This window comes from Bos grunniens, chromosome 2 (assembly GCF_055505025.1).
Source record: "Bos grunniens cultivar Pamir isolate PY7600 chromosome 2, Bosgru_T2T1.0, whole genome shotgun sequence".
NCBI lineage: Eukaryota > Metazoa > Chordata > Mammalia > Artiodactyla > Bovidae > Bos > Bos grunniens.
Genome location: NC_141166.1, coordinates 45131434 through 45155596, shown reverse-complemented (window position 1 = coordinate 45155596; position 24163 = coordinate 45131434). Strand labels below are relative to the sequence as shown.

The 24163-nt window shown below is 35.8% G+C and overlaps 1 protein-coding gene across 17 annotated transcripts in view; it reads right to left on the bottom strand.

Moving 5' to 3' along the window:
• RAPH1 (Ras association (RalGDS/AF-6) and pleckstrin homology domains 1) overlaps positions 1-24163 on the bottom strand; it is a 102949-nt gene that overhangs the window by 26931 nt on the left and 51855 nt on the right. For 8 of the 17 annotated variants that reach the window (XM_086344646.1, XM_086344692.1, XM_086344736.1 and 5 more), the window contains exons 5-8: positions 17632-17712; positions 12098-12172; positions 3234-3311; positions 2631-2790 (exon numbers count right to left, since the gene is read on the bottom strand). In XM_086344646.1, coding sequence (XP_086200772.1) covers positions 2631-2790; positions 3234-3311; positions 12098-12172; positions 17632-17712 — 394 coding nt within the window. The remainder of the gene's footprint in view (positions 1-2630; positions 2791-3233; positions 3312-12097; positions 12173-17631; positions 17713-24163) is intronic. The other 9 variants (XM_086344664.1, XM_086344722.1, XM_086344783.1 and 6 more) reach the window with 3 other exon arrangements.

The following is a 24163-nucleotide window of genomic DNA, read 5'->3' as shown; positions in this document are numbered from 1 at the left end:
TTTTATTCATTCAACAAGTACTAAAAAACTACATATTCTATTTGTATCACTGTGCCACATATGATTAAGTCATGGTTATGAACCTTAAACCTACAGTCATGGAAATATTCTAAAAACTAGCAGCCAAAAACTTTCTGAGTATGGTGATGCCACATCTGTGATCTTGAACCTTTTTAATTCTTCAAGAATAGTTATAATAAGTATTATTAGAATATCTGCCTATACCTGTTAATAAACTTCTAACTGATGGTTTGGTTTTGGGGTTTGTGTTTGTGCATTCTAACAGAAAAAGGTTAATTATTAAATTTTTATTGCTCTGGAAACTGCTATAAAATATTTAAAGATATAACAGACAGTAAAAGCAATGCAAATATATTTTATAAACAAAATGGCAAGTTGAAATTGACTATTGATTGAATATAGCCTAATAAAATAATTATTGTGAGGTTTCTATAATCACATAATATTACAAAAAGAAACCTTTAAAGGGTTTTTAAGAGTCAAAGATGGATTTGTATGGAAATACAAGAAACCTCGAATAGCCAAAGCAATCTTGAGAAAAAAGAATGGAACTGGAGGAATCAACCTGCCTGACTTCAGACTATACTACAAAGCTACAGTCATCAAGACAGTATGATACTGGCACAAAGACAGAAATATAGATCAATGGAACAAAATAGAAAGCCCAGAGATAAATCTACACACCTATGGACACCTTATCTTTGACAAAGGAGGCAAGAATATAAATGGAGAAAAGACAATCTCTTTAACAAGAAGTGCTGGGAAAACTGGTCAACCACATGTAAAAGAATGAAACTAGAACACTTTCTAACACCATACACAAAAATAAACTCAAAATGGATTAAAGATCTAAATGTAAGACCAGAAACTATAAAACTGCTAGAGGAGAACATAGGCAAAACACTCTCCGACATAAATCACAGCAGGATCCTCTATGACCCACCTCTCAGAATACTGGAAATAAAAGCAAAAATAAACAAATGGGACCTAATTAAACTTAAAAGCTTTTGCACAACGAAGGAAACTATAAGCAAAGTGAAAAGACAGCCTTCAGAATGGGAGAAAATAATAGCAAATGAAACAACTGACAAATAATTAATCTCAAAAATATACAAGCAGCACCCGTAACTCAATTTCAGAAAAATAAACGACCCAATTAAAAAATGGGCCAAAGAACTAAATAGACATTTCTCCAAAGAAGACATACAGATGGCTAACAAACACATGAAAAGATGCTCAACATCACCCATTATCAGAGAAATGCAAATCAAAACCACAGTGAGGTACCATCTCACACCAGTCAGAAAGGCTGCTATCAAAAAGTCTATAAACAATAAATGCTGGAGAGGGTGTGGAGAAAAGGGAACCCTCTTACACTGTTGGTGGGAATGCAAACTAGTACAGCCACTATGGAGAACAGTGAGCAGATTCCTTAAAAAACTGGAAATAGAACTGCCATACGACCCAGCAATCCAACTGCTGGGCAAACACACTGAGGAAACCCGAGCTGAAAGAGACACATGTACCCCACTGTTCATCACAACACTGTTTACAATAGCCAGGACATGGAAGCAACCTAGATGTCCATCAGCAGACGAATGGATAAGAAAGCTGTGGTACACTGACCCAATGGAATATTACTCAGCTATTAAAAAGAACGCATCTGAATCAGTTCTAATGAGGTGGATGAAACTGGAGCCTATTATACAGAGTAAAGTAAGTCAGAAAGAAAAATACCAATACAGTATATTAACACATATATATGGAATTTAGAAAGATGATAAAGATGACCCTATATGCAAGACAGCAAAAGAGACACAGATGTAAAGAACAGACTTTCGGACTCTGTGGGAGAAGGTGAGGGTGGGATGATTGGAAAGAATAGCATTGAAACATGTATATTATCATAAGTGAAATAGATCACCAGTCCAAGTTTGATGCATGAGACAGGGTGCTCAGGGCTGGTGCATTGGGATGACGCTGAGGGATGGGATGGGGAGTGAGGTGGAAGGGGGGGTTCATGATGGGGAACACATGTACATCCATGGCTGATTCATGGCAACAGCAAAAACCACTATAATATTGTAATTAGCCTCTAATTAAAATAAATTAATTTTTTTTAAAGTCAAAGATGGTATTAAAAAAATTAGGAATTTTCAAAGTTAGAAAACACCGTAAGAAACTACAAAACATAGGAAATTAAGACTTAGTACATCTAGCTAAAAATAAGATGTGCTTTATGTTTCCCCTGAAAGTCAAATGTTGTTATCAAGGCTTCAGTACAAATGTGAATAAATGTAATGGGTTTTAGTAATGTGTCTAATATATGCAGTTCTTAATAACATCTGAAGGGAAAAAATATTTTGTTACCTTAAAAAAAGAACAACTTTGTTTTGGCCATAAGAAAACCTAAAATGAACTGGACATGATACTGTACTCAAAGAAATCTCAAAATATATGGGGGAAGAATGAGGGAAAGACAATGTAAAAAAGCCAGGGTTATACTATAGGAAAAAATATTAAAATGTCTCTAGCTGCTTTTATCAACATGAAAACAGTTGAAATTACACAGAAATTTAAAAAATAATTATAGCAATGATATTACTAACCCATCTGTAACTCAGAAATGGTTTCCACCAGAGACCAGTCTAAACTATAACCGCAGTGGGATTTGTCCATCAGGTTATCCAGCACTTGTCTCACTGTCTGCCTCTCATCCACCATCATTGTTTTAGAACTATCGTCAGACATGTGGACTCTAATCACCAGCTGTTAAGAGGAAAAAGGAAAATTAAATACAAACTGAAAAACAGGCATTCTAAAAACTTCTTCCAATATTGAATAATATTCTGAACAATGTCCTTAGCTAAATATAAGTTAAAACACAAATAATGACTCTATTATGTAAGAAGAAGATTCTAAAATTAAGTATTCAATAACTAAACAAATTTAATGCTTTTTTAAAAATTAAAGTAACATATAAGATTATAATAAAGCTATTTTGTTTTCCTCTTTTAGAATTTAGAACCAGAAAAGTTATTTCTTTTATAATGTATTTTATTCACCAAAAAATACATGTGGAAATGTATTTAGAAAGAAATGCCCTGCTATAGCTTGCTGCATCTTACAGTTACATTATATAAACAAGGCAATTCTTTATAAACCCATAAGATGGACAAAAATCCCAAACCAAGAAAAAGCCCAAATATCACCTTTTTCACTTGTGCCTCTTTAATTTTCTCTAGGGCAACTCTGATCTTCTCAGCTTTCAATTTTGCTGCCTGTTCTTCCTGTGGACACAAAGCACTTCAGATAAACTAATGTTAAAATAATGAGAATTTTTTGAGAAGTCTTTTTATCCTTAAGAACGCTGTTAACACTGAATTTCCGTAAGAATATAACTTCACACACTTAATATGGAGCACATTTTAGAAATAACCAGGTTCACAAAGTGAGAGCAGACATATTATTAAAAAAAATTTTTAAGATGCACACTTGAAGACTTCTTATATTAAGACTACATTTTCATATTCTAGGGCTGTGGTAAATTAGTTTAATTTAATCCAACAGTTTTATTCTTGACTGTCATTCTGAAACAGACAAATTTCAGGTTTCAAGATAGGGAAAACGAGGCTATCTATGGGCTTGCCAGTGCCTCTGAATTTATACTCCCCTAGAAAGTATGGGCAATCTTTTGCATATCAACATTTTGTCCTGTTGTAATGAAAACATATCATCATCATAAAAACAGAAAAAAAAAACAAAACAACCCAGCATCAATTCATCTCTCTGCAACCATATAAACAATCATAATAAAAATATAGGTATGTTCTCATTAATACATAAATATGAACAGAGGAGGCTGCATTTAATTCTAAGTTTTACTCTGCTTTGGAACAATCACACAATATAATCAATGTCTCATGTCACTAAATTCAATTTTGTTTTTAATTCACACTAAAATATGTAATTTTCCAAATATTTAACTTATAGTAATTTCTGCTTCATAAATTTAAATGAATAGCAATAAAATAAAACTATACTTAAATAAAATAAAACATTTCCTATTCTCTCCTAGAACAACATATAGTACTGTAACACCTTGTACTTACTTGTACTTTCCAGCAAGAGGCCATAGTACATTGCAGCATTAATCTCCAGTTGAAAGAAACTCATGAAAGTAAACCTTTGCTTATAATAAAGAATTACTTTTTAATTCTATGCTCTTGGTTGCTCTAGAAAATATCTAAAATATCTAAGAAAATATAAAATACCATATTATATATTCCTTTACTTAACATGACTTTAAAAAAGAAGAGAGAAACCTATTTACATCAACTAGACTTTATCTGCTCTAGATTGTGATTAATAATCACAACCCATGTGTTATTTCATTAAAAAACTGAAGTTTCCAGGGCAAAAAAAACAAGTTAAACTCAATTCATTTAATAGATTATTCCCTGTTCTCTTAAATTCTGTTAGCTTTCTTATTTTTTGATCTGCTTCTCTTCTCATTTCATACTCTAGGCTGTCTCCCTCATTTCAAGCTTAGTATTTACTACTCTGCAGAACAGAGAAAACAGGGAAAACAGTGGGCTTGTTTGCCAGAAATCTGATCCATTTCAATGAAAGCAGTCAGTGAATTAACATAATAACCAAGGTCAGGAAATACTATCTGCAAACCCAATTAGACAGAGAACAAAGAAGTGCATTTTAACGACAGAGAGGAGTGAGACTGGATTCTTAGATTCTTAGGTATATATACTCCTTCGATTAAAGATTAAATCATCCTATCTCCCCCTTTATGCAAATAAACTACAGAATTATAAAACATGTTGACTGTATATTTTAAGATATATATTTCTTTTTAAAGAAGGTTATAAAATGAGAAAACTAGACTATTGTCTTTAAAATTCTCAGCGTCTAGAATTCTGTGTCTTGGAGAAACAAAATCATTATTAAATTACCAAATTTTGTGTGTGTTTCTGATGAGTAGAGCACTACTCTTATAAAGGAATTTTAAGTACGAGTATTTCCCAGTGGTTTTTATGAAATCAGTTATTTGACCATATATATTTTGGAAAAGAGTACAGAAGTTTTATGAGTGTTTTCTCAAGGGTATAATGATTGTATGTTTCTTCATGGTTCATTTGCCACATCCTTATATTGGTATGAATAGCTGCTACAAAGAAATTTTCCAAGGCATAATTTCAACTTTCACTTCATTTTTCTGAAAAGCAAATTTAAATCTCAAAGTCTGATGAAGAAGAACTGATAGAATCAATGCTTTGTGTACCTGGAATATAAACATGAACTTCTACAAGGCCAAATTCTTTCATAACTAGCCTGCAAAATTAAAAAAAAAAAAAAAGATGTCTTCAAAGTCAAAAAATATTTTTAAGAAAAAGAATATCAAGAGAATGACAAGCCACAGACTAGGAGAAAATATTAGTAAAATATTTATCAGACATATCTGATAATAGGACTATCATCCAAAACATAAAAGAACTCTTAAAACTCAGTAAGATAATGAACAACTCAATTTAAAAACTGGGCAAAAAACCTGAACAGAAGGTTTTCACCAAAACAAGATTTGACGAAATCTTTTTTAACCAAAGATTACACAGATGGCAAATAGCCTGTGAAAAGCTGCTCATACATATCATTAGAGAACTGCAAATTAAAACAACGATATACCACTACGCATGTATCATCTTAGACTGCCAAAACACTGGAAACACCAAACACTGGTCAGGGTGTGGAACAACAGGAACTTTCATCTTTCCCTGAGGAATGCAAAATCGTACAGCTACTTTAGAAGATACTATGGTAGTTTCTTACGAAACTAAACACGCTCTTACAACACCATCCAGTAATCAAGTTCCTTAGTATCTACCAAGTGAGCTGAAAGTGTACATTCACCCAAAAACCGACACATTGATGCTTATAGCAGCTTTCCTTATAATGCCAAAACTTGGTAGCAACCAAGATATCCTTCAGTTGGCAAATGGATAAACTATGCAACATCCAGACCATGGAATATTATTATTCAATGCTTAAAAAAAAAAGAAAAAGAATGCAGGAGACCTGAGTTCAATCCCTGGGTAGGGAAGAACCCCTGAAGAAGGGAATGGCAACCCATTCCAGTATTCTTGCCTGGAGAATTCCATGGCCTGAGAAGCCTGGCTGGCTACAGTCCACAGGGTCACGAAGAGTCAGACACTACTGAGCAACTAACTCACAAAAGCAAAAAAAAAAAAAGAGCTATCAAGCCATAAAACACATGGAGGAAACTTTAATGTGTATTACTAACTGAGAGAAGCCAATCTGAAAAAGCTACATACTATGTGATTCCAACTATACAACATCCTGAAAAAGTAAAACTATGGAGACAGTAAAAAGAATAATCGTTGTCAGAGGTTGGGGGCGGGAGGTGCGGGGGACGTGAATAAGTGGCACAGAGTATTTCTGTGGGAGTGAAACTACTCTGTATGATACTATAATGATAGCTACATGTCATTATACATTTGTCCAAACCCACAGAATACACACCAAGAGTGAACCCTAATGTAAACCATGGACTCTGGGTGATAATAATGTTACCTATACTTGCTCATCAATTGCAGCAAATGTACCACTCTGGTGGGGGATGTTGATAATGGGGATGCTATGCACGTGTGAGGGCAAGTGGTATATGGGAAATCGCTATATCTTCTTAATTTTATTGTGAACCTGAAAATGCTCTTAAAAATAGTCTTTTCAAAAAGGGAATATAAAAATTTTAATATAACATTCTGATACTGGTTATAAATACCAAAGCAGTATTTTCATACTTCCATTTTTAGTATACTATTATTTACCAAATACAATAGAATACAATTAATGCTATCTTTTGAAGCACTGACATAAAAAGTCATTCAATTATAAGATTAGTTTCAACTCCCAGATCAGTTTCTGCTCCAAAGGCTAAAAAGTTGACACCCAGGAAGAAAAGATTACAGAAACAAGAGAAACAACCAATTTAGATTCCCTAGCCATCAATAAGAAACCATTTTTATGTAGAACAGCCAGGTGGGGCTATTTTAACATCCAAATTTAGCTATTCTTCCATTTGCTCAAAATACTACTCTTAATTAACTATATAAGTTGGTCTGTGTTATAGCTGCCTCAAATTCGAATTTAAGTGCTGTGAATCTGCCTGCCTATGCAGGAGATGCGGGAGCCATGGGTTCAGTCACTGGGCTCAGGAAGATACCCTGGAGTAGGAAGTGAAAACCCACTCCAGTACTCTTGCCTGGGAAATCACATGGACAGAGGAGCCTGACGGGCTACAGTCCATGGGGTCACAGAATCGGACGCAGCTGAGCACACAGGGACAAAGTGAGCATGCACACACATGCTTACTTTCAGTGTGGGCACATTTTAGTTTACTCTTCTCCAGTCCATTAGCAAGGATAATTAATCTCTGCAAGAAGCCTCTAACTTTTAGAATTTGAATGTCACTGGAGCAAAATGAAATACAAATATTTGATCAAATTGCAAGATTCATAGTACTTTACACTTCCCATGGACAATAAGCTCTTCCTCAGAAAGTTTGGTTTTTATCTACTATATTTAATCTAGAATCATAATTTTTAACTGTAACAACCAAGAAAAGGAAGAAACTGTTTTAAGATCAGAGTGCCGTGTGATACAGCAAAGATCAATAAATCTTTGCTAATGTGTTATTTATAGATTATATACTTAGAAGACATCTAACGGTTTCTTTAGGCAATACAAAGCTGTATTCAATGTCTGCAGGCCAAGATTAATACAAAGAACAAAGCTTTGTTCGTCTCATATTCTCTTCTGTTTGTTAAAGTTGGCAAAATCAGGTCTTAAGTTTTCTGCCCCTTATCTTTGGACTATCCCTTTGTTCACACTGTCTCACAACCATCCTAAACGTAAGTAAAAGATACCTCACACATATAACAACTTAACTTTTTCTCTTACCCTTTCTCTTAAAAGGGCAAGAGACAACCTATTTTCCGCCTGAAAAACTCCTGTGTGGCTATCAATAACCATCAAATGCCAAGCCTTCTCAAATTTACATAAAGGACAAAAACTCAGTGAAGATCTTATGATTAAATGAAAGCTAATGCTGTGGTTACAAAATGTTACAGCATTTTCTTAGAGTAAAAATTAGAATACTTACAGAAAGTTAAAGTTGCAAAGAACTGGCTATGAATTCCTTCAACTATGAAATGATTAAGGCTTTTTGGGTTCAGAACAAACAGGATTGAAATTAAGGGGCTGAAAATAAGTTAGGTGTTTTTTTTTTTTAGATCAAGTTTATTTAACAGATTACAACAGTAATAAAGTTATGTAACTTAAAATGATTCAAAGAAAACTTGGAGTGATGAACAATTTACTGCTCATGAAATGTTCTATCAAACTGCTTAGAACCAAAATAATCATAACCACTAGTTTACTTCCCCCTGAAGAAATCATGAAATACATTCTCAACTAAGAAGAGAACTAATATTAATCAAACACCCACTTGCCATGTACTATAAGGCATGTGCCTCATTTAATTATCAATAATGCAGGACTAACATAATTATTATGTCCATTGTACTGATTCAGGTCCAGAAAGAATTATCTTTCAAAGATCATACAGGCTGTTATGAAGTGAACAACTACCTGTTCTTCCCATTATGTCACATCCCTTCTGTCTGGAAAGATTTTAGCATAAACTTTGGGGGGATAATAGTAAATAAAAACTGCTTATCAAAGATAAAACACTTTCAGTAATATACAAGCAGTTTTACAACTTCTCTGAAGAAATGGTGGTTAACAAGTACAGCAGTCCTTGAAACCTTGATGGTCACTAGAGGACCATTCTTTTATATGACAGATGTTTGTCCAAACTATGTAGGTCTGGGCTTGAATGCAGAGAATACAGAGTTCCTAATTTCATGGAGTTTACATTTAACATGAGACAGAGAGAGAGAGAGATGAGAAGTCAGTCAGTGGTAAGTTCTATGAAAAATAAATAAATAAAGCAGGCTAAGGGAATAAAGAGGGACAAAGATGTGTTAGTGTATCAGGTCAGGAAAAGTCTTCTGGATGGCACCCAGAGACTTAAGGGCATCAGGTCAGCAACGGGTCCTTTGCCTACTGCTCCCATTTATAAAACATTCTGTGCTGGGAGTAATGCCGCTCCTAGAAGAAACAGGTTGCATTGCTTTTACAGAGGCTCCCCGCTCAGAATTGTATGTTGTTTAGACACTCAGTCATGTCTGACACTTTTGAAGCCCCATGGACTTTAGCCGGCCAGGCTCGTCTGTCCTTGGGATTTCCCAGGTAAGGATACTGGAGTGTGTCTCCTTCAGGGGATCTCTCCAAAGCAGGGATAGAACCCATGTCTCCTGTATTACAGGCAGATTCTTTACCACTGAGCCACCAGGGAAGCCCCTCAGAACTGTATACGGGGGTAGTTATTTCATTAGCAGTAGTATAATGACAATTGGATTGATGATGGAAACAAGCAATAAGCATTCCTTTTGCATTCCAGGCCCTAAGCAGTGTTCCTGTGTTCATTTTACTGTGTTCAACTATCAAGTGTTATAAAGTTCTAGTTTGGAAAAGTGCAGATCAGAGGTGAGTCAGTAACTGGGACACCATGCTTTTTGGGGAATCAGACACAATACTTATTTTGAAATAAGTATAAGCTCAACTTAGCTTCAAAACAGCCATGTGCTATGGTACAGAGAGCACTGACAAAGAGAGGCCCCTGTGGCTCTGGTTATCTAGGAACTTCTGACACCTCACCCTTGACTCCATTCCCCACTCCACCCTAAATGTTCATGTTCTGCGCTGAGTTATTTTCAAATGACAAATGCGTAACTGTATATAAGTAGGGCAGGATATAGAGGCAGCTAGAGTCAGATGTTGGCTACATACAGCAGTGATACCACCACTCCAATACTCAGATTGGAGCACAAGGGCTCTACTGTGGATGCAGTGGGTAGCAACAGCGCTCAGGCAGAAGGAGATGAGAAGTGACTGCATTTATCCCAAACTTGCAAACAACTATTTTCCACTTGTTGAATGGATGAAGTTACTCTCTTCAATAGTTTCTCACAGCATTTAGGGGAAAAAACACACACACACTCCCCAGCATGCCTTGAATTAATGATTCCTGTCTACCTCTCCAAACACAACTCAAGATATTTCATTCAACTACGGTGGCTCCAGCAACACAGTCTTTCTTCAGCTCCTCAAACATGACAAGCTCGTTTCTCATGCACCTCTCCACTTGGAACATTTCCCTTCACCCTCAAGCTGGCTGCTTTTCATCCTTCATACTTTAAATTAAACGTCACCCCCTTAGAAGGGCCTTTGCTGACCTTACCATCTAAAGGAAATGTAGCTCTAATCCTCCCCCTTGTATTCCCTATTACTCACTTGTTTCCTTCATAGTACTTAACATGATTAGAATTTGTTTACATGCTGCATGTAAACGTTCTTTTTATCTACATTCCTAAAGACTGAGGGCAGGGAAAATGTCCACTTTATACAGTATTACATTGCAGCACCTAACACAGTACAAGACTCAACAAATATATGTTGAAAAACAGACAATGGAAACGGCAAAATGTTATACTTCACCTGAGAGCAGTGTACAAAATGTACTGGAGGTGTGACAGGCAAAAACAGAAAAAATATGAGGCTGTTTTAGGGTAGTGGCAATGGGAATAAAATGGATGGATGAATTCAGTCAATCCTGACGATTCTGACAGGCTTATTAGAGCTTTGAGACAGTAAGTGAGAAGAGAAGCATGAGAGGGCTTGAACCTGGGCAACTAGGAGAGTGGAAACATCCTGAACAGAAATAGAGCTGCCAAAAAACAACAACAGATAGAAACTATGAGGCCTCAGGGATAGTGTGGGTAAGGGAGCTGAAGACTCAAAGAATCGGAGGTGCTGGGCATCCTCCAGGAAATGTGTGACCGCAACCTCTCAGGGAGAGAAGTCTGATCTAGAGAGATCCTAAATGAGGCTCTGAGAGTGAATTCCAGAGGGAGAGTGAACTTTATGGTTATAAAGTACACGGCTATCATGTGCTTAGATTTCTAAACTTACCTCATCTTTAAGCTGCTTCTATCCTATTCCTAGATCTCCTTCCAGGAGAGAAACTCAAGAAAAAGAAAGTTCTTATCGCTGATTCTTGGGTCTTCTCTTTATGTGGACACTCAGGGAGATTTTAATTTTAGCTTTACCATTTTCTTTCGCAAGTTTATAAAGTTAAATAATTTTTTTAAAGAAAATTTCAGATACAATAATAAAAATTTAGTGAAATTAGCCATAATTTGTATATTCTTCAGAAACTATCTATAACTAAGTCAGACATGCTTGAATTTAACATTTAAGTAACAAAATAAAAACATGATTTGTAAAGAGGCAGAAAGCTATTCAACTCCCTCTATCCTGTGCTTCCTTGAGTTAATGATGATAATGGTTAAATGATTTTAAATTGTAAAATACCAGCCCAATGAAAATCCAGCTAGACTAATTCAAACCATTCTGAGGACAAAGAACTGAGAAATTTAAATTGTAGCCTGCTCTTCTAATTTTATTAAACTAATGTAAAGATTATGTTTATATAAATAAATAATTAAATGAGGCACTGATAATATAAACAAAAATTAGAAAACAAAGTTTGCTAAAGAAACTCACAGCATGCATGACCATTAGTAGTAAAAGCTAAAATCAAGCAATGATTTTTAGACTTTAAAATGAAACACAATGTTAAACTAGAAAAGTGCAACATACTTAGGAAGATTGTCAGGTATTTATAAAAGTTAAAAACTAGAAAAACTATTGCAAATATTTTCTACTCTCAATATTTTCTGATAGTCATTAAGGTCAATAAATAATTACCTTCAATAAGAGGAAAAAATACCTCTATTGAGAACAAGGATGCAGAAACAAGAAAGCACAACCTCAGTAATCTGAGAGCACAATCAAAAACAGAAATTACATTCTACCTACAAGTCAATAAATATTTACATGCAGGTGGAAGAAGTATCACCTTGGTCAGCAAATGAGAAGGTTTTCCTGCAATGTTTCTCAGAAGAAGGGAGGTTTCCCTGTCCAGATAGGAGTGCTTGTGCAGGAAAAGAGAGAAAAACAAAACAAAAAAAGGCAATAGAAGTCAGTGGAGGTTTCATGAGTTTAAAATATAAAGTAGACAAAGCAAGAATGATTCTCTACCATTAATTTCATACTTCACCTAAACTCAGTGAAATGTACCTAAATTTAAAAACAGGAAAAAAAAAAAAGAAGAGAAGGGAAGGGAGAGACCCGCCTGTGCCAAGAGTCATGCTCTAGCCCTGATGGTCCCTCACTCTGGGAAAAGGGATCACACCCTGCAAAGATCATGGAGCAGCAGCTTGTCTCCCAGGGTTGTGCTTGCGAGTGCTGTTCATGCAGCACAAGTAAGTAGGTGTCAAAACCCAATGACTAACCATATTTCTTCCTCTTGTTAAAGCCTATACAAGACCTATATAGCTTTAAATGAGAGAGGAGGGGAAAAAAAACACACCTCAGTTTTAAAACTTCTGCAATTATTTCTGATCAATGATAGCTACACATTGCTATCATAGCTACAAGAGGAAAAATGTTTATAAATATTTTGCCTAATGGTATCATGTTTTCAGTAAAATTTTATGAATTCACTTATTACATACTAATAGTACTGCACTGCCCAAGTAAAGGACTTGTAAACGAATGACATAAACAAAATATTATGAAGTGTTGCACCTTAAATTGGTTAAATTTATATATTTTCATAAAAATGATTTGTGAATAACACAGTTCCTAAGTGTCCTTTTCTCCCTTTAAATTGTTTCAGTATTGCATTCATATTTATTGAACTCATACAGTATAAATTGCAGCTTTTTTTGATATATGTGTAATTCAGACTTGCTTATCCCTAAATAATTCTAAGTATTTTTTAATTTTATGTGGTTATTAACCATCATTTAAAACAATGCATGGCACAGTTGTGTGGAATTATATAAAATATTTCACATTATACTTTATAAATCTAAGTATATATCAAGTTATTGTCAAGTTATTCTTGAGAAACAAATTTTTAGAGAGAAAAATAAATACTAAAGCAGCACCTACTCTCATAAAGCTCACTGTCACAGATAATACAAAATACTACTTCAAAATTAAAATACTATTACAAAAAATAACATTAACTCAACTTTTACTTGTACCTATACTATAGTTGTTTTGCTATATTGTATGTCATTGCCTGTGTGTTTTTTTTTAGTTCAAGATGAGCCTTACAAGCATACCTGCCCTTTCACCCACACCTAGGTGGTAAAAAACCAGCCAGAACCAAACCAAAACAAAAACCCCAAGGTTTAAAACAAAAATTGAATATATTCATCAATATCAGCACTAACAAGGTCAAACAAGCACAAAGAAAATCATCTCTAAGGCTTCAATTACCTAGATGGTATCATCTCCTGAAGGTAAATATTAGTTGACTTGTCTATTAGAAAAACAGTAGATAAGCAAAACTTCTGCAAACTGAATTTAATTTGAGGTTAGCAATTAGCTAAGACCAGGAGGCATACTGAGGACAACTAAAAAGACCAACTGTAACTTTCATTGCCCTTTTCCTATTCATTTTTTGTTATTCCTATATAGTGACAAAAACATATTATTACATGATTACGTAAAACATATAGAAAATAATTTCTTGAAAGCCTAGTCTTATTTATCTTACTCACAAAAATTACTTTCTCAGAGATGCCCAAAATGAGTAGAATATCTCTATGTAGATAATTATTTTTCAAATTAAAAAAAAATTTTGCTTAAGGCCATCAAAACCCATTATTCTTTGGTAAATACAATTCTGTGTGGGTATGAGTTGCTCAGTCATGTCTGATTCTTTGCAAGCCCATGGACTGTAGCCTGTCAGGCTCCTCTGTCCATGGAATTTCCCAGGCAAGCATACTGAAGTAGGTTGCCATTTCCTTCTCCAGGTGATCTTCCCCAGCCAGGGATCGAACCCAGGTCTTCTACATTGTAGGTAGACGCTTTACTGTCTGAGCCATCAGAGAAGCCCAAAATAAATAAAACTCTAGACATTAAATTCAAGTTCAAACTTAAAAAAAAGTCTTACAAAATTTACTTCATCTTCAAACTCAAATCACCTCAAGACTTCAAATTACTAAAAAAAAAAACCCAAAAAACTATCTGATCAGATTTTATCTAACTGGATTTGTTTAGAGACCCTGAAGTAGAAGTTACTGATTTTAAAATATTGAAGGTTTAAATAAAATAATATTTATTGTGCATAATAATACTGTACAAAAATAATATTCCTCAAAAATAAGATTTAAATACTGAACTTTAAAAAAAAAAAGAGATAATCATGATTGGTGACCCCCAAGAATGACACATCTAAAAAATGAGACCATAAATGTAGCTGAACAAGATCATGAATCACGTGTTTGGGACAGGCATGTACTACTTAACTGCTAGCAGGGAGGGAGGTTAGGGCTCCATGTTCCCTCTAACTACAGGGATTATAGCTGAAAAATCAAAAATCTAGAAACCAGAAGCAGCAAATGCCTTCTGTCAATAAATGCCTTCCTTTATCTATCTTTCCCTACTGGTGCCAGTCACACATGGCTCTAGAATTCCTCAGAATGGAGGTGGGGGTGGAGGGAGGTCTGGTTACTGGAGAAGGATGCGAGAGGGATGAGGAGAGTGGTGTTCAGTTGGAGGACTGAGAGAAGGGAAAGACAGTGCTTTGGGCACATCATTAAATTAGTCTCTGTCTTGGTACATGTTTCTGGGTAACAAAAATGCACATAGCTGCATGTAGGGCCTTCTTATATTTTCTTTCATTCACCACTAATGCAAAGTCAGCAGCTTATTTTTAATTCATTAAAAATAGCCCATTTTCTTTATTAGCCTGTTTTCTTTCTGTCTTTTATTCTCTCCTTTTTTCATTTACTCAATTATTTATTCAATGTTGAGCCTGGAACCATGCCAGACACAGGAGATGCAAAGGTACCCAAGACAGGCATTACCTGGTCTCAGAGCTTTGCATCTAATAGGGAGATAACGGACAACTACAGTGCAGTAAGTGGTAGTAAGAGGCAGAGACAGTGTCTGAACCCAAATCAGAGGTTCCGCAGACTATTTCTGGAAAGGCCTCGAGTCTAACGTCCTGCAGGATGAGTAGCAGGCAGCTCCGAGTGGGGTGGAGGGCACAGACAACGCAAAGGGAGGTACCAGTGGTTCTCAGTGCTGGTGGTGCTTCCCTCTGGGAGGCATTTCAGGGGAAGCTGGGAATACTCTGGGCTGTCACAATACTCTGGGCTGTCACAGTGAGGACGAAGGGGCATTACTGGTATTTACGAGGGGGGAAGTCATAAATACTAGATCCCCTGCAAGCATGGAACAATGCCACAGAATTAACAACCAGAGTCCCATGTCACACATGAATTTTTAATGTCCTTATATGGAAAATCATATAGCTGGGAATTTCTGTTTATAACAATCTGAGTTTCAAACTCAATAACTCCATTTTACATATAAGCACAAAGTATTTCTGTGTAATTCTGATATTCAATGACTATTCCAGGAATGCTATTTACTTACCAGAAATTGAGGGAAGCCTGCACAATCTGTTCAACATTTACCAAGAATTACTCATTACATTGGGAAATCATTTCGCCAATGGAAAATCAGCTTGAAGTATAAAAAAAAATTGCCAATACCAAAACTGGTAGCATCAGAGTGCACTCTGTCACATGCAAGTAAATGATAAGAGTTTTGAAACTGCTTTTAACAGAATTAAGAACTAAATACTAATAATGAAAAGAAATGAAAGGCTGGAATTTCACTGAGTTTCATTAACACAGATTGTGTTAAAATATTTCAACTGCTTGTCTTTCAGAGTTATTTAAAATACAGCACAATGAGAATCTATAATGTAAAAAGTCAAATGTAAAAATAATTTTATTACTACCTAACCCCACGCTACAAGGCAGAGAATAATTCTGTCACTACAGTTACAAATAAAAGTCATTTTATTTGCAAGAATTTTGCACTTCTTCATTTTCTTTTCTTTGGTAATATATAAATTGTATCAGCACATTATTCCTACTTCATTTAAGGTTATTTCCCTTTTATTAGTTACTATATAGAGGTGTGTGTTTTGTCTGTTATGATGTGTCATAGTATGTTTTAATTCTGGGTCCGCTCATGTTTCTTTCTTTTTCCTGTAAAAATGACTTCTGATCTTCTCCCTTTTCTTAAATCCAAAGTTCTTATTGTAAGTAAGTGTAGGATTTGACTATTTTTTCATTGTGTCTTTTAATACAGTTTTTAAATGGCCAACCACTTAAAAACGAAAATATATACATTAAAATATCATAAATTACTTTTGGCTATTTCTCCCTCATACTAGGTGATAGGGCATTAAAACCACTATAAAGGGGGGGGGGTGTAGGTAAGTTATATTATTTATGAATTTCGTTTGGGATAGTAAAGATAATGTTATAAATTATTTGTTACAAGATATGGGTATTGGGGCTGAAAGGACTGAGCACTGCTGCCTCAGTGGAAGAGATGACAATGCAGATATGATTAGTAAGTGTGGCTGGTACTTAGGACCTTAGGGGACAGGCCAGAGGTAAGGTTGGAGAAAGTTTTTCACTAAGCAGGATATAACCCAGTAGTGACTTGTGAAATCAATTCACTGGGTTACTACCAGTATTTTTAAAGGACAGGAAGGGAGGGAGGAAGAGGAGGAGGGGAGAAGGAGAGGTCAGAGGGAATCTTATTCAACTGGGGGGGGGGGGGTGGGTGGGAATTTTTTTTTCAATGCTTCATAGATGACCCTGAAACAGCACTGTCTAATGGAAAAACAATACGAGCTACAAATATAACATTTTCTAGTAACTGCATTTTTTAAAAAAGTAAAAAGAAAATGGTGAAATAAACTAATATTAGCATCTTTTATTTATTTTTTTGTACTAAGTCTTTGAAGTCCAGCATGTATTTTTATCTTTATAGTGCATCTCCATTTGGATTAACATTTGGAGTATTCAACAGCCTCATCTGGCTAGTGGTCACCGCATGGAACAGCACAGCTCTAAAACATCCAGGTTCGTTAATCAATGACCAGAGGAAACATTTTTAAAGAAATTAGGTTTCAGTTAAGCATTGGTACAGAAGTCATATGCTTGATATCCCCATTCTGAAGAACAGTTAAATTTAGTAATATTTTGAGAAATTTACAGAAGCCCTTAGCTTAAGAACAAAAAAGAAAGTATGTGGTTCAGGTTCCAATACAAAATTTCTCTATACCAGATACACTATCACCAACACAATCTTACCATGAGTATTAATATGTAATGGTACTGTATCATATGGTTGTTCATATGCTCATGTATTTTTTAAGCCTGGTTTAATTTCTATTCAAAAAATTGAGATATATGACAAGGTTTAACCATCAGGAGTTCTAAAGAATGCATTCCTCTTCACTGATACTTCAGTAGTCCCAACGGACATGATTACAGAACTTACAGGTGTCAGTTCAGCCTGTTCTTCTGTGAAGTCAATATGACGCTTGGCCTGCTTGCTGGGACATCTCAGAGAAATAGCATGCTGTGAAAATGCAGGAAGAAAATGATAGGTAAAGGAGGTGGAAAAGGGCAGTTCTCATTACCATGCAGGAAGAGAAAAGATCACTGAAATGAACTGTTGAAACAAAATAGTAATGAAAAGTTGCATGCACCTCATTGTATTGTGCAGAAATAGAAAAGGTAAGAACCTCATGATCCTAGCTCTTTACAATTTAAAGATAACCTCACTCTTCTTCTGGACAGTAGAGCTCTATGGCAGAATTACCCAGAAATACCTTGTCCAGTACCAATTCATAATTCTGAACTTCAAATGGGCCTTAACTGCTGTTTGGCAGCACTCGCTCTCTTCTCTCCTCTCTATCATTCCCTCTAAGCTTGTTCTAAGTAGTTTCCAAGTTCTTCAAGTTCCTGGTTTCACTCTTTCACCTCTTCATATGCCCTCACTTCCCTCCATTCTAAGGAAACCACACGGATCTATCCTGACAATCTTCATCTCTAAAAGGTATCCTACAGCTATGTCCATATTCTCATCCTTCTCTCCAGTTCCATGAGTTAATACCTGCTTCTCCCCTCCAAAGCTACACCATGTCCTAGATCCCACTCATTCCCCCTCTAATATCCCAGTCTCTGACACTCAACTGGTCCAGCTTATTGGGGATGGGAAGGACGGAAAAATATTCTTTTGAGTACCCTCCTCTTGTTAAATTATTATTTTCTACTTTTTACTGCAAAGTTTCCCGAATTCAGCTACAGTGTACCTCTTGCACTTATAATTCCCTGCAATCTAGCATCCACCTTTCTTCTCCAAAGTCTTCATCCTTTGAGTTATAATGCATCCTGTAATTCATTCTCAAAGTCATCAATGACTTTTTAACCAAAGTTACTGTCTTTCCTCTTATAGTACTTGCCTTACTGTACTAAAATTGCTTTGGTTGTCTGTTCTGACATCCCTCTCCTCATACAATAAATTATAATCTCATAAAGACACCGTGTATTATGTTCACAGTTTTATCCCTTACAGCCCAACACAGTGTCCAGGTACTCCAGCATTTATGGAATGTATGAATAGCTATTTCTTCTTGGCTCTCATGCCACAGGCTTGGCCAGACCAAGACTGATTTTGCTTTCCTCTCTCTATATTTTCTCACTCAACACATTCTATAACACTGTGTCAGTCAGCACATCAATGGGAGGCCTATCAAATCTATATTGTCAATATCCTCACTCTTACGAATAGAGTACTTAACAGCTAAAAGGACATGAAAAATGCAACCAACTCTCAACTAGTTCAGGGGAAAAAATATATATATATATAAAATAATACAGTAAATGTGGCAAAATGTTAAATTAGTGAACATGAGTAAGACTTTCATGAGTTCTTTGTACTATTTTTTCAAATTTGTCTAAGCTTGACATTATCTCAAAATAAAAAGTTAAAAAATAAATCTATTCTCACTAGGCTCAGTCTCACACAAGCTCCCATCATATTTCCAAATGCTTACTGGCTAGTTAAAAAAAAATCATAATCTAAGGTGTTCAACAAGAGATGGCTACATGCCATGTTAAACAGTATGATGGAACCTTATTAGTTATTGAAATTCAACACATCCTAACCAAAGATGAATGTACACATGGGAAGTATCAAAGACAATGGGAACCAATTTTTAAATCTTTACTGAACTTGTTACACTATTGCTTGTTTTATGTTTGTTTGCTTTTTTTTTTTTTTGGCTAAGAGGCATATCCTAGCTGCCCGACCAGGGATTGAACTTGTACCCCTTGCACTGGAAGGTGAAATCTTAACCACTGAACCACCAGGGAAGTCCCCAGTTTTACCTTGTCTTTATCAGTACTTTCATAAATCTAAAATCTGTGTTTAAAACACATACGTGAATGTGAAGGTCAACTCACATAAACTTTGCTCTACACTGTCTCAGTTTCAAAAAGTTTCATTTGTTACAAAGCTATCACGTTCTCTATCAATCTCTCAAAAACTCCACAAATCTCTGCAAAGTAAGTTATGAATCACTACTTTCTTGAACTGAACCTATAACGTGTACCATTTATGAGCCAGAATCTTGTTGGGGAGGATGTGTAGAAAAGCAGTGATCTGAAATATGAGCCATAATCAAGAAACGAATGACCTTCAACCAGAGTCGTGGTTACAAAATACAACATTTTCTTTTGGTAGCTAACACTTTAGATAACAACTGGAAGAAAGTGGAGGTTTGTGAATGCATATTAATGTTTCAATAAAACAGATTTACATCCATCTTATACTGAGTTTATGTGCTCTTCACTAATATTAAAAATAAATATAGCATGACGGTTAAGAATCCAGACCCTAATGGGGTGGCCAGAGTGCCTGGGTTCAAGCCCCAGCTCAGTCATTTCCTGGCAATATGACTCTGGGCTTATTACTTAACCTGTTTCCTCATGTGTAAAATGGTATAATGACAGCATTTATCTCCAAATGTTACTATAAAAATTAAAGGAGTAATAATAACATTATTATTAGTAGAAGAATGGGAAACCACCAGCCATCATTTGAATTTTATTTAAACCTCAATTCATTTAGATTACAGCTAGCTTATAGTTGTTCAATTTTAACAACATATTCAGGAATATACTAAAACACCACCAGATGGGGATGTTACTACATAAATCTCTTTGCCTGTTTCCTACTGCCCTGTAGTTCTGTCTCTAGGCTTGGATCTGAGATGCACGGGCTGTTCTAGCCTTGTCTAGATTCTCCTTCAATTTTATGATGAAGCAGCAAGGTAACGCTGTAGGAGCTCTACAACCAGACTGCCTAGGTTCAAATCCTCGGGCAAGTTACCTAGTCACTTTCTGCTTTAGTTCCTTTCATTGTAAAATAGTGGTAATGGTACCTATTCTCAAGGCTCTGTACAAATTCAGTGTTAAGATACATAAAGCCAGCACAGAATAAGCACAGCACAGAATAAGCAATAACACAGTAGCTGATATTATTTTCTATTTCCCCTCCTCTTCTCTTTATTCCTCTCCTAGATATTTAACTGGCCATTATATAGGCAGTATAAGGTTCTTTACCAGCTCTCCCGACACAAAACAAAACAGACCTAAACCCAAATAAAAATGCTTTTTCACTTTCAGGTATCTAAAATCCACAATACAAGGATCAGGGCATATATGCCAGTGTTGACTGGGTGGTGTGTTTGTACCTATCCTTTCTATTACCTTCCTAGGCCAGTGAAATCTAGAATTAAAACACCAAGTTGGTACATGTGGATAAATTTCAGTAAGATGAAGCAACATAGCCATTAGAATTTTAGGAGAAACGTAGTTGTAATAACTAGTAACGCCAATCTTTCAGATACACAGGCCTCTTAAAATTTCAGAAAGCCCTGAGCTCCCATCTAGTTATTATCTCAGAGCAAAAAGTTGATTTCTGAGAATAACTTGGGACCTCAAGGCCAATGCCACCTGATATTACAACAAACACAACTGCTGTTTTCTTTCCAATATCTCAAGATTTCTGCACACATTTATTCTTGAAATAGTTCTGGAAAGTGAAAGAAGTAAAGGAATTACACTGAAGCTATCATATGCTATGTTGCATATCACAAGTTATTAACACATTGGTGTATCCATAGAGATTTCATTAAAAAAAAAAAAAAAACCTATACACATGAGGGGGGAAAAAAAAACCACAACATTGAAAAGCTTTAGTAGCTCAGATATTTAGAAATTTCTCCTATCAAAATATTTACAATACATCATCAAATATTCTTAAAGATTCAGCAAACTTTTTGAACCTACCATAAGCTTCAGTAAATGTTTCTAAAAGCATTTTCATTTTAAAAATATATTTTTGTGTATAAGATTCCAAATTCAGAGGAATTGTTAGTTTAAATCCCACCAGAGAATAAATATACAGGTATATTATAGCACTAACCTTTTTATCAGTAAACCCTACTTTATATAAAATTTATAACATGCAATAACTATTTAAGTTTGCAAACTGCTATCTTATTAAAAAGTATTGTTTTATCTTTTAATGTGAATAAAAGTACCAGTAAGTCAACTGTAACATTTATTTCACGTTGCTATAGTCTTTATTACTTCAGCTACAATGAATTCTAAATTTAAAAACAGCAAATGAACACTACTGATGGATTTCTTAAGAATACTAAAATTCTGTAATTCATTTTTATGTTTATCCATAGAATAAACTCATATTTTTATGCTAAATCAAACATTCAGGAAATAATCATTTTTGATGATCAGCTTCACTTTACTTTTAAGACACTGATAAAAGCTGGGAGGTAAATGTTATAGTTTTGGAATTCAAAAACAGACTTCCCAGTTATTTGACCTACTTAATCCCCTCTTTGGAATAACGCCCCTACCAAAAGGACAGTTGGAGGCTTAAATGAAATAACATATGTGAAGTGCCTGAAAGCACAGTATTTCAACAAAAGTCAAGAAAGAAAGGCAAAAGAAAAAGACTTACTCTTCCTGATGTGAAATAATACTATGCCTACCCCGTTGGCTTCAGAGAGCAAGGAGGCAGAAAGAAAAGCTATAAAATTACTTTGTTTTCAGATGGGCGGTTTGAATACCCACATCCCCAAGATGCAATAGTACCAATCTCAAATTGATTTTTCTAACTGGTATTAGTGTCACTAAACTTCAGTGAGAGTAACTATTCTGTCCTAGGTTTCTTTAGAACAGGTATAATTACTGCCTCTAAAGAACTTAGAGGTGTCTAAAAAAAAGTTTCACTATCAGATTTTCATATGCTACTTCACCTGAAGCACTCTGTCTAACCATCTTGAAAGAAAAGTGCTGATAATTTTAGAGTACAGAACTTCTAGACAAAGATGAACTGAACACGTGCATATATTTAAATGCTTGTTCAAATATCTGACTGCTTCTCTTTTGAGCCAAATAATGTTCTAGATGCTAAAGATACATTAGGAATCATAGAAAAATTTTGAAAATTCCTCTCCTCATGGAGCTTACATTCAAGTGGAAAAGACACACAAGCAAAATTTTTAGAGTAAGATAAAGTCAAATATATACTATTCTAAATGGTGATAAACAGAAAAATAAAGCAGAAAAGGGAGATAACAGGCTTCCTTGGTGGTCCAGTGGCTGGAAATCCACCTGCCAAGGCAGGGAGCACAGATTCGGCCTGTGGTCTGAGAAGATCCCACACACCGTGGGACAGTCAAGCCCTCCTACCACAACTCCTGAGCCCCTGTGCCTAGAGCCTGTGCTCTGAATCACCGCAACAAGAAGTCCACACACCACAACAGAGTAGTCCCTGCTTGTTCCAACTAGAGAACAGACAAGCGCAGCAACGAAGACCCCATGCAGCCATAAACAAATAAACAATTTTTAAGAAAAGGGAGGTAAGTACTCACAGGACAGAGGAAGAAGAATTCATTTAAAACAGGGTGATCAGAGAAGGCCTCACTGGAAAAGTGACATGTGAGCAAACTCCTGAAGGCAGTAAAGGGGTACTGTCCTGAGGAAGTGTATCCAGGCTGGGGTGGGGGGGCAGGTAAAAGGGCTCTGAAGTAGGCTCTGACTATTGGCAAAGAACTGATAGAGCAAGAGAGGGAGGGAAGAAAGGAATGTAGGGGCAAGCCATAGAAAGCCCATCTGGTAAGGCCCTGCAGGGATTTGGGTTTGAAAACAGGTAAGATACAAAGCCTTTGGGTTTGAAAACAGGAGGGGCAAGATCTGACTTACCTTTAATAGGACCACTCAGGGCTGCCATGGGGATAACAGACTGTTAAAGGAATGGTGAACACAGAAGACTAGTTGTGTGTCTCAAGACGATGTTGGTCTGATGGCTGTGAAGGTGGTGGGAAGTGATCAAGTCTGGATATATTCTGAAGTTAGGGCAACAAAATCGGCTGCTGGATTGGAAGGAGGATGGGGAATCAAAGAGGAGGTAAAGACTCTAAGCATTTTGCTGATAAACTGGAAGGACATAATAGCCGTTAACTGAGATGGAGAAGACTGTGGGAGGAATAAGTTTGGGAGAAAAGATCGGGACTTCAGTTTTAGACCAGTTAAATCTGAGTTACTTTTCAGATGACCAAATACAGGCGTTGATTAAAAAGAAGATGTATGAGCCTGGAGTTCAGGGAGGGACACTGGCTAAAGAAACCTGTATTCCCTTGAACCTAAAGATGTTTAATGCCGGTCCTTTCTTGATCTTTATCAGAAACTGTCAACAGACAGCTTTGCACAACACGGTGTTACTGCCGTATTGCTGACAGTGAGTGATAGATGCTAACTGACTTTTGAACATGGCTTCTCAACCTTGATGGTATTTTGGGTCAGATAATTTTGTTGTGGGGGCTGTCCTATTGTAGGATTTTAGCAGCACCCCTGGTCTCTACTTACCGGACATCAGTACCACCCTTCTATCACTGATGACCAAAAATGTCTCCAGACATTTCTGAGTGTCTCCT